Source organism: Lepus europaeus, chromosome 7, assembly GCF_033115175.1.
Source record: "Lepus europaeus isolate LE1 chromosome 7, mLepTim1.pri, whole genome shotgun sequence".
Lineage (NCBI taxonomy): Eukaryota > Metazoa > Chordata > Mammalia > Lagomorpha > Leporidae > Lepus > Lepus europaeus.
In genome coordinates this window covers 7,809,761-7,821,816 of record NC_084833.1, presented here as the reverse complement: position 1 = coordinate 7,821,816, position 12,056 = coordinate 7,809,761, and the positions used below count along the sequence as shown (strand labels likewise).

Here is a 12,056-nt window from a genome sequence, read left to right as displayed (position 1 = left end):
CACAATGCGCCGGCCGCAGCGGCCATTGGAGGGTGAACCAACGGCAAAAAGGAAGACCTTTCTCTCTGTCTCTCTCTCACTATCCACTCTGCCTGTCAAAAAAAAAAAAAAAGAGTCAAAGGGATCACATAAATAAGACTAGTGTCTGCAAATACTAACTGATAGAGTTAAAAAGGAGTTAACGATCCAACATGGGAAGCGGGATACACAGCAGACTCATAGAATGGCAGATGTCCTAAATAGCACTCTGGCCTCAGAATCAGGCTTTAAGCCATTCAGATCTGGCTGAAGAGCCTATGAGAGTATTTCAGGCATGGAAAGCCAAGACACTGTGGGGAAAAAAAAGACCTAAATGAAAGATCTCTGTGAGTGAGATCCCAGCGGAAAGAATGGCCATCAAAGAAGGAGATACTTTTCTCTGAAGGGAGGAAAGAACTTCTACTTGATTATGGCCTTGTCTAAATAAGGTCGGAGTGAACTCAAGAGGCTTCCATTGCCTTGGCAGCTCATAATAAGAGCCTCGGGTGATTACTGACGTCATAAATAAGAGTGTCAATTGTTAAATCAACAATGGGAGTCACTGTGCACTTACTCCCCATGTAGGATCTCTGTCCTTAATGTGTTGTACTATGCAAATTAATGGTAAAACTAGTATTCAAACAGTGCTTTATACTTTGTGTGTCTGTGTTGGTGCAAACTGTTGAAATCTTTATTTAGTATATACGAAGTTGATCTTCTGTATATAAAGATAATTAAAAATGAATATTAATGAAGAGTGGGCTGGGAGGGGGAGTAGGAGATGAGATGGTTTGTGAATTGGAGGGTGGTTATGGGGGGAAAAACTACAATAATCCAAAAGTTGTACTTTAGAAATTTATATTTATGAAATAAAAGCTTAAAAAAGAGTTTTGCATTGTCTAAGGTTTCCAGGGCAACACAGAAACTATTTAAAAATGAATTTTGGATTCAGAATTCTTTAAAGAAGAGGCTTAAGGGGGGTACACTGTAAGGGGGAAAAGCACACGTGTATTTTGTAGATTATTTCATTTCTGTTAACAAAGATACTTAGGCTTTATAAAGATGTTTTTACTTGTGTGTAATTAATATTGGGCAAAAACCATTTATCTAAAGTAAGATTGTGTGATGGGGAGAGGGCATATGGATTTTTGGCAGATGTGAGGTTACAGTCTCTTCAAAGAAACCCCCCAGGGCTGGTGGAATGCAAGATATTCAGCTCTCAGTTTTGAATTCTACTCACCAGTGAGGTTTTCAGAGAGGCTGCACCTCAAAGAAATTCCTCTTTGGAATTCCAATCAGCCTGAGAAATTAAACTAAACTAAAATGCACCTTATTTTAGATTTCAAGTCTCAAAACATACACTATATCCCCAGGATAAACTAGTTTCTGTTTTTCATGGAATAGCAGATACTATATCCAACAAGTAATACTCATAGATAAATGATCAGTAGTTAGTTTCATAGTTGGCATATCTTTGCATATTACCGGTGTCCATTCTGATAAATAGAACCTGCCATTCAGACAATTGTTCATGGTGACATAAGTATGTCAACTTGCTTTGTGATTAGCAAGAGCTCCCAGACTCTATGAAAATGAACTCTCATAGACAGGACTCAACTAAAGTCTACTTGAATTTTCTGAAAAGAAAGACAATACATCCTTGGCCTAAAACAAACAAAACAAAACCACAGCTTTAGTCAGTCCCACGAGTGGCCTAGGTCTCTACATCCCCCACATTTCCTTCTCTCGGTCCCCAAATCACCATTATCTTCCAGGAACGAGGTTAAAAAGTCTACTTAATCTTTCTTGCCTATTTATGGTACCTGTGCTGTAAACAGAGCCAGTAACTGCTGAGACCACCATTGGAAGCCTTTTCTAGCAGAGAGATTTTTTTGTTCCATGTCACTATGTCACTTTCCAGCCTACAAACCCCACCATCTGCATTTGTTCTATGCACAGTCCTTGTCTAGAAACATAGGAAGGAATGTCATGTTATTATTTCCAGATACTAGAATCATGCTTTATAGAACATGACTACCAATAATTATTTACACCTCCGTGGCTCAGAAGGGGATGGTGGAAGGGGCCCCTTTAAGGAATACATGGATCATGTCCAGAAGTAAGAAACGTTTATTACCATAATATTTAGGATTACTGCTTTATAATGGCACCCTCCGTTCTCAGAATTGTTTTCCTTTTTATAAAAATCCTTTAAGAGACACCACAAAAAACAGTCAATATTCACCAACAATGCTATTGCAAAATGATGACCGTTGCTATATTAGCTAGGTATTTGAAGGATGCCACTCTGCTCTGTGTCGTACCAAAAGGAAACTAACCCAATCCCTTCACTACGGTAGATTTTCTATACTCTTGCTCACTACCGTGTTCCACCCAAAGTATATCCCATTCTATTTATTCCCTGTGCCACCGAACACCTGCTGGGTCCCAGCAGCTGGTTTTCAGCACCAAGGCTCATGAGAGACACGTCTGTAGGACAGTGTCTGCCCTGAAACAATAGATTTTATGGACTGCTCATGCCGGGCTCTGTCATGGTACATGCATGGCAGATGCCATCTGGTTCTTCTTATGAGATCACGAGCAGAAAAAAATGAGGCTGGATAACCCAATGGCTGTGCTATAATTGAGTCCTTGGCATCCCTCTTGTCTCTCCTACACTCCTGCTGCTGGTCCTTTCTGGGCTTGGTCATCCTATGGAAGGCGATTTACAGATGAAAAGCAAGTTAACTGTTTCAAGAGCTGAAGTTCACAGTATAACTGGCAGGACCATGGAAGAGATAACAAGAGAGGAGTTTGTAGGAAGCAGCTGAGTGTTTAAGAGAGGGAAGGATGAGGAGTATCTGTGTGTCTTCAGGGAGCAAGAACCCAGTACCGACCCTTGGCAGAGGACTGTACTGGTGTGACTGCAAAGGGAGCTGAGCAGACAGATGAGAAACCCAGATACGACCTGGTCAGCTCTGGCCAGGTAACGGGGAGCCTGTGTGTTCTGCCTTGTTGTAGTACCTGGTACCCTTGCCACAAGATAGATCCTGAGTGCAAGCCTTCTGCTTCTAATACCCCAAACTCATTCATTTGCAATTTGACACCAATCCAGAGAGGATGAGGACCTTCAAAGACAATTGTTGGTAGAATATAAAAATGTGATGCCACACAGACTAATATTTATACCTGCTACATCGGTTCCTATTTTTTTCATTCCTCATGCAGAACAAATGGGTGCTGAATTAAAGAAACATTTTTTAAAATTCTTGATAATGATGCTGTTCTGTGTGTTACGCAGTTCTACAGAAGTTTTATTTTATAATCCCAATATTACCAAGTTTCCACTTTACTATGCTCTCAGCAATCTTGGGAATTAGCATGTTAAGAAATCTTTGTGAAATAAAATCTGGCATTTCATTACAGTTTTTCTTTAATGTGAGTTTCTTTTTAAAATTTATTTATTTTGATCTATTTGGAAAGCAAAAAGAGGGAAATGGAGACAGAAGGACAGAAAGAGATTTTCCACCTCTGATTCAATCCCCAAACATCCACAATAGCTGGGGCTGAGGCAGGTCAAAGCCAGGAGCCCAGAACTAAACCCAGGTCTCCCATTAGACTGGCGGGAACCCAAGTACTTGACCCATCATCACTGTCTTCCAGGGTGCACTCTTTCAGGACGATAGATTAGAAAGCAGAGCCAGGACTTGAACCCAGACACTCTGATGTGAATGCGAGTATCCCAAGTGATGTCTTAGCTACAGTGCCAAATGCCTGCCCCTCATTCTGGTTTTTACGTGTTTAATTTTCTGTTGATTCATATAGCTTTTCGTTAACCCTGTGAGTTTTTCTTTTACGTACTATACGTTCTTGCCTTTTGAACATTTTAGTGTTATACTGTGTCTTCCTTCTCATGGACCTATAGAAGAATCATACATATTAGATATATTTAAATTTTGACAATTGCTAGTTTGTCCTTGCACTTGATTTTTAACAATACCTTACAATAGTTTTGAAACATTGAATAATCCTTTTGTAACTGTGGACACAAAAATTACAAAGAAAGTACAAATCATTTACAGACACACTATCAAAAGTTCACAGCTTTTACTGTTTTTGCAAATATTTGCTTAGATTTCCCTCATAAATTATGAATATTTTGTCTTCCAGAAGTTCTATACAAGTAAGCTGTCAAATCTGCCTATTTTTAAACTTATGGCATTTGGTTTATTGGACACATCTTTTTTTTCCTGGATTTTGAGGAGACTTTTCTTTGAAGTAGTATGCTTTAGTTGTTCTACTTAATTTTTTAGTCATGTGACTTGTTTTGATTTGTACATGTATCTGCTATCACAATTTTGAGTATTGCAGCTCATTCTGATTTATACCAGTCGGCTCCAACCTTGTTCCAGGAATATCATTTTTCAATAGCTTCTTGTCTATTATTCATTTCTAGATAAATTTAAAAATATTTTCAAGTTGTGTTAAAAGCACAGAGTTCTTAAAATGTTATCAATTACTGTACTAAAAATTGGGAATGAATTCGGGTTTAAAATCTATTTTGTCTTCCATCCAGGAACATGTTAAATATCTACAATTACACAAATATTATATCATGATTCTGTTTTTTTTCAAATACAAATATATTATATTAGTGTAAGGGAATAATTTGTTGGTTTCTACAAGGAGAAAACCCAAGAGTGGCTGAAAACCAAATAAGAAGAGTAAGGATGATTCAGATGTCTCAATTTTTGTTTATTTCATGTATTTTTCTCCCCTAGGGGAAAAAAGTGTAAGTTTACACACAATTTTAGCAAAATAAAAAATGAAAATAACAGGATACAATATCAAAAGCTACACTTATGAGAAATAACCAATTAAAACTCAATATCTTCTTTTATGAATTAATTTAAGGTTCTGAGCAACTGTGTGTCCTAATATAAAATTGAAACCCTCATTCCTTTTCTTCAGACTTCTTTTTTTTTTTTTTTTTTTTTTGACAGGCAGAGTTAGACAGTGAGAGAGAGAGAGAGACAGAGAGAAAAGGCTTCCTTTTTCCGTTGGTTCACCCCCCAAGTGGCCGCTTTGGCCAGCACATTGCGGCCGGCGCGCTGCGCCAATCCAAAGCCAGGAGCCAGGTGCTTCTTCCTGGTCTCCCATGTGGGTGCAGGGCCTAAGCACTTGGGCTATCCTGCACTGCCTTCCCGAGCCACAGCAGAGAGCTGGACTGGAAGAGGGGCAACCGGAACAGAACCGGCACCCAAACCGGGACTAGAACCCGGGGTGCCGGTGCCACAGGCGGAGGATTAGCCTAGTGAGCCGCGGCGCCGGCTTCTTCATATTTCTTAGAGTGAGTAGTCATTGATAATTTACATTAGTCACTTGGTACCACAATTGTAAATACAAAATCTATTTTTTTCTTCTGTGTGTTCTTATTTATTCTCTAAATGTTGCCAGTATCTACAAATGATCCAGATGGGTTTTGTTTTCTCTTGTACTTTGCACAGCAGTCAGCTCCTGGAATTCCTTAAAACCGTGTCACCTTGTCCAGAGTGTCTTCCTGCTCGGCTTTACTTGAGGCTCTGGCCCTGGAGTGAAAACCACAAACACAAACATGAAAGGGCTCAACAAAAGCAGATACCCGCTGCAGTCTTTGCAGCACCCTCATCCTTCACCACCAGCTTGGGCAAAAACCACAACCCCTGGATCTTTCTGTCTCTCCCTCTCACTGTCTATAACTCTACCTCTCAAGTAAATAAATAAAATCTTAAGAATGTGTCACATGGGGATACTTAAAATTCATTTTAAAACTAAATCGATTTTAGTACAATGATTTTTTTAAGTCAAAGACCAGCCTCTCTGGCAGCGGCTGGGAAGGCAGATCTGACAGTGTCCACGCCACCCTCAGACTTCCTGCCATTACCCAGGGAGCTCTTAGGAACTAACTAGGGAGGCCCACAAAAGGCTTCCAATCCTACCCAATTAATCATCATTTTTAAATCTCCTTATTTTATTTTATTTACCACCCTTTTCTTGTCTTTTTTTGAACACTTTCCCTCCTAGTGACATCCAGATGCAATGAGGGTTGCAACAGGTAACACAGCAGTTCCCCTACCCATAGATGTCTTGGCATTCATGGGAGAGGCCCTACTCCTGTACTTGGTCTCCTCCAGTGTCCTTGGCCAGCAGGGCAACAACCCTCAGAGCTACAGGGCTACGTAGTCCTGTAACAGTTCCCCTATAGTGCCAGCACTTATGGATCTGTGGGCAAACAGCGTCTGGGGGATGCGATGTCGCATTAGATTTCGTATATGATTTTAAGATATCTTTAGGAACATGTATGTCACATCAGGACAGGTAGAGCAGAGGAGATCTAATTGTGGCCTCCTCACCACTGAAGCTACAGGTGCAGGCTGGCCGGATCTGGTCTGTAGGATCAGTGGAGTCACTGAAGGATGCAGCAATGCTGTCCCTAAGCCGAAGTCACTGACCATGTGGGAAGAAGCTAGATCCAAGGAGTTTGGTGTAAGCCTGCGCAGGAGACAGCGTCCCTGTTTGGCATTTTGCCTTGCTCATCACAGACCTGTGGCACAGAGAGGCGGGCCAGCTAGAGGGTTCACTCACTTATTTTTCACTTCCTGAATGTAGTCAGGCAGAGGCTGGTTTCTGGTTTCGGGAAGAAGGAGGACAGAAAGGCCAGCGATGATGGAGAGGACTCCATAGATGATCCAAGGCAGGGGTTCAGAATATGTCCTTAGAATCATCGTCAGGGGAGACAGGGCAGCCCCAAAGTTACCGCAAATTGCAATTATTCCTAAACCTGTCGCCCTTGGAACACAAACAACACAAAAATTATTTGGAAAAATGTTCATAAGTATGTCATGATTTATTATTTTTCTTTGATTATGGGGGACACCCGAACAGACTGTTTAGACTCACAATATAATCTTGCATTTTAAATAAACTCTCTTAGTTGATAGCAACTTTTTTCAAGTGTACAAGACACATTTTCAATATTTTAGAAATACTGTTATAGCCATTTTTCTAAGGATGCAATAAAATGGCCAACAGACCCATGAAAAAATGCTCAGGATCACTAGCCATCAGGGTAATGCAAATAAAAACCAGAATGAGATGTCTCCTCACCCCTGTCAGAATGGCTATCATCCAAAAATCCAAAAACAGCAAATACTGGTGAGGATGAGGAGGAAAAGGTACCCTAGTACACTGCTGGTGGGAATGTGAATTGGTACAACCATTATGGAAGACACTATGGATATTCCTCAGAAAACTAAAAATAGATCAACTATACGGCCCAGCCATCCTACTTTTCAGAATATATCCAAAGGAATGAAATTAGCATATACACTCATGTTTATAGCAGCCCAATTCACAGTAGATAAGATATGGAATCAACCTAGATATCCACCAACAGGTCACTGGATAAAGAAAATGTTGTATATATCAGCCACTTAAAAATAAATAAAATCATGACTTCTGAAACAAAATGGATGCAACTGGAGATCATTAGGCTTAATGAAATTAACCAGAACCTGAAAGGCAAATATCAAATGTTTCCTCTTATTTGTAGTAGTTAATATAGCGAGAGTATAAAAGCTATATAAAAACTTTACTGATTGTGAGTGAAACTGACATTTTTTAAAGGATTTATTTATTTTTATTTGAAAGTCAGAGTTACACAGAGAGAGGAGAGGCAGAGAGAGAGAGAGAGTGAGAGAGAGAGGTCTCCCATCTGCTGTTTCACTCCCCAGATGGTCGCAATGGCTGGAGCTGTGCCGACCCGAAGCTAGGAGGCAGGAGCTTCCTCCGGGTCTCCCACGTGGGTGCAGGGGCCCAGGGACTTGGGCCATCTTCTACTGCTTTCCCAGGCCATCGCAGAGAACTGGATTGGAATTGGAGCAGCCGGGTCTCGAACTGGCACCCATATGAGATGCCGGCGCTTCTGGCCAGTGTGCCACAGCGCCGACCCCGACATTTTTGTTTATAGCACTTATCTATATTCCTGTTGGACAGATCTTTTTACTTTTTTACTTGTTAAACTCTTTATATAGTGGAACACTAGCCTTTGACTACAAAGTAAATTAAAAATATGTTCTCTCAAAAATTAAGAGAAAGGAAAGAAAAAGAGAGAGAAGAGGGAGGAAAGGAAGTATCATTATATTCTTAGAATTGTGTCTATGAACTACATTAAATCTATTCTCTTTATAGTAATAAAATGTAAATCAAAAATAAAAACAAAACACTGTTATCTATAGTACCCACTCTTTCTGTGGTCATAATACTGCATGAGTCGGCCAGCGCCGCAGCTAATCCTCCACCTGCGGCACCAGCACCCCTGTTCTAGTCCCGGTCGGGGCACCGGATTCTATCCCGGTTGCCCCTCTTCCAGGCCAGCTCTCTGCTATGGCCCGGGAAGGCAGTGAAGGATGGCCCAAGTGCTTGGGCCCTGCACCCACATGGGAGACCGGGAGAAGCGCCTGGCTCCTGGCTTCGGATCAGCGCAGCGTGCCGGCCACAGCACACCGGCCTTGGCAGCCATTTGGGGGGTGAACCAATGGAAGGAAGACCTTTCTCTCTGTCTCTCTCTCACTGTCTAACTCTGCCTGTCAGAAAAAAAAAAAGACTATATGAGTCAATCCATCAAAGGTAAAAAGTCAGCTTCCTGTAAAATCAGACTATCCTTTTTGTTGTTGCTGTTACTATCACAGCTGATGTTTGCATAACTTTCCTATTTTTTGTTTGGTCCCTCTGTAAGTCTCATTGAGCTGGAAAGGGCCATGTTGACCTCATAAAGCACTCATGAGATTTTGTACCTGAATGAAGTGGGGATCAGTTCATTTCCTTGGGTAATAGAGCAGAGGAGAGTGGCCACACAAACTCCTTCTCCAAAAGTAGACAATACCACACGCAGGGTATCCATCTCTGGAAAAAAAGACCAGTGAGACTTAGAAAGCCAGAGCGGAAGGAATCACTATCCCCCAAATATCAGACACAAGAGATCCTATTGGAGATGTTTGCAGTGCAAGATTCATTGAGGACAAGGCTGCTGAGAGGCAAAGAATGTTCAGTGTCTGACAGCTAAGAAATGTGACTTCTCTATTGTGCTGACACAGTGAAGGATTTTCACCATATTGCATCATTCTGTCCCTGCAAATCTGAGGTTCACAAAAGATAAGGGGACAATGTGAGTCTGGTGAGAGTTTTGCTTTCATTATTTTTCCAGTGTTCTCAGGTCCTCCATGTGGAATGTGGGATGGCCAGAGGGCAGTTACTAAGGATGTTAAACTCATCAGCCACGGAGCAGTTTAAAACCGAGAAGCAGGGCGGTCATTTGCTGCACCAGTTAGGTTGCCTTTTGGACACCTGCATGCCCTATCAGAGTCCCTGGGTTCAAATCCCAGCTCCGCTTCCAATTCAGCTTCCTTGAAGGTGGTACCCTTCTCCGAAGGGAGGAGAGAACCTCCACTTTGACTATGACCCTATCGGAATAAGATCAAAGTCAGCGAACCCTAAAGGCTTCCATAGCCCTGGCAACTCATGACTAGAGCCTAGGGAGATTACTGACGCCATGAATAGGAGTGTCAAATTGTTAAATCAGCAACAGGAGTCACTGTGTACTTACACCCCATGTGGGATCTGTCCCTAATGTGTCGTCTAAAGCCAAGTGATGCTATAACTAGTACTGAAACAGTATTTTTATACTTTGCGTTTCTGTGTGGGTGCAGACTGATGAGGTCTTTACTAATTATATACTGAAGTGATCTTCTGTATATAAAGAGAATTGGAAATGAAAAAAAAAAAACAACCTGGTGTTAAAATGGAAATGGCATAGAAAATTAATTAATTTGAAAAAAAAATTATGTAGGATCTCTGTCTTTAATGTGCTGTACATTGCTATTTAATGCTATAATTAGTAATCCAATGGTAGTTTTTTCACTTTATGTTGCTATATGGGCAAAATGTTGAAATCTTTACCTAATATATACTAAACTGATCTTCTGTATACAAAGAGAATTGAAAATGAATCTTTACATGAATGGAAGGGGAAAGGGAGCGGGAAAGGGGAGGGTTGCGGGCGGGAGGGAAGTTATGGGAGGGGGGAAGCCATTGTAACCCATAAGCTATACTTTGGAAATTTATATTCATTAAATAAAAGTTTAATAAAAAAAAACATAAAAAAAAAAGAAAGAAAGAAAGACCAGTTGCAGACTGGGGCAATTAACATAAAAAAAAAAAAACCAATTCAGCTTCCTGCAAATGTGCAGCCTGGGAAGCAGCAGGTGACGGCTCAAGTACTGGAATCTCCAGCACCCATGTGGGAGACCCAGCTGGAGTTCTTGACTGCTGGCTTCAGTCTGACCCAACCAGTTGTTATGGGCATTTGAGAAGTGAATCAGTAGATGAAAGTTTTCTCTCTCTCCTCTCCTCTCCTTTCCTCTCCTCTCCTTTCCTGTACTCCCTTCCTGTATATGTACATACAATTTGATATAATTTATCAAATGAATAAATGACATCTATATTTTAAAGATCCAGATGCAAATGCAAAATTGGTATTGTAGAACAGAGTCATATGGCTGGTGCCGCGGCTCACTTGGCTAGTCCTCCGCCTGCGGCGCTGGCACCCTTGGCTCTAGTCCCGGTTGGGGCGCCGGATTCTGCCCCGGTTGCTCCTCTTCCAGTCCAGTTCTCTGCTGTGGCCCGGGAAGGCAGTGCAGGATGGCCCAAGTGCTTGGGCCCTGCACCCATATGGGAGCATGGGAGACCAGGGGAAACACCTGGCTCCTGGGTTTGGATCGGCACAGCACGCCAGCCGTAGCAGCCATTTGGGGAGTGAATGAACGGAAGGAAGACCTTTCTGTCTCTCTCTCTCACTGTCTAAACTCTGCCTGTCAAAAAAAAAAAAAAAAAAGAACAGAGTCATAGAAAGAAGCAACTCCTGTTTAATGGACAAGTTCAAGAATAGCTTAAAAGTATTTTCAGAATCTGTTTTCCACCTAGTTAAAAGGGAAAAAAAAACTCTCATGATCACATGACATCATTGGAAGCACGTGACCTTGTGTGCTGTTGGGGGGCAGCAGACTCCAGGAGGAGGGTTGGAGGCCCTGTAAAATGCTCTGCTTCCCTGGGGTTTAGGTGAAGCATAATGGCCACCAGAGCATCTCTATTCATTTAATGGGACCATTTCTGTTAAGGAAATTGATTCTAAGAGACAGTCTCAACTGTTTCATGCCTTGTTCCTACTGGACATTTCTTCTCAGTGTGAAAATAAAGGACTTTTATTTCCTTGAAATCTAGATGACTCTGCTGGGGCCAGCACTGTGGCACATCAAGTTAAGTCACAGCGTCCCATGTGGGTGCCTGTTCAAGTTCCAGCTGCTCCGCTTCCAATCCAGCTTCCTGCACATGCACCAAACCCAGTGGAAGATGGCCCAAGTGCTTGGGCCTCTGAACCCACACGGGAAACCAGGAAGAAGCTCCTGGATACTGCCTTCAGACTGGCCCAGCTCCAGCCCTTGCAACCATTTGGGGAATGAACCAGCAGATGGAAGATTCTCTCTCTTTCTCGCTCTCTCTCACTCTCTCTCCTCACCCCACCCCTCTCTCTGTGAGTAACTCTGCTTTCAAGTAAATAAAATAAATCATTTTTTAAAAAAAAGATGAGTCTGCTAAACCAAGGTTGCAGTTATGGTGACCTGATCCATGACTCATGAGTGGTTACCTGGAGATCAGGGAGCCTATTGTCACTGAAGCTCTGTAATAGGGAAGAGCCCGGACAGAGGAAGTGGCAATAGTTGGTTCCTCACATGGGACACAACGACGTGTAGTGGATAAAACAGTGTCACACACAATGACAAGTTTGAATGGCCCAAGGGCACATGATACATTGATGTCCTAGAGAAACTGATAGGAATAAATGGCACGAATTTCCAGATGCCTTTTGGATGTGATGAAGACGGCCACATCTTCGTACTGAACTTCACCCATTATTGACTCTGTTCCCAGCAACTTAATTGCAG

General features: G+C 41.9%; 1 protein-coding gene across 2 annotated transcripts in view; it reads right to left on the bottom strand.

The window, feature by feature from the left end:
• Window positions 1-5,004: 5,004 nt before the first annotated feature.
• LOC133762927 (organic anion transporter 7-like) overlaps window positions 5,005-12,056 on the bottom strand; it is a 30,649-nt gene continuing 23,597 nt past the window's right edge. The window contains exons 8-10 of one of the 2 annotated variants that reach the window (XM_062195959.1): window positions 8,853-8,961; window positions 6,643-6,846; window positions 5,005-5,606 (exon numbers count right to left, since the gene is read on the bottom strand). In XM_062195959.1, the coding sequence (XP_062051943.1) occupies window positions 5,546-5,606; window positions 6,643-6,846; window positions 8,853-8,961 (374 nt within the window). In that variant the 3' untranslated portion in view covers window positions 5,005-5,545. Of the gene's footprint in view, window positions 5,607-6,642; window positions 6,847-8,852; window positions 8,962-12,056 lie in introns of those variants that run through there. The other variant, XM_062195960.1, reaches the window with a different exon arrangement.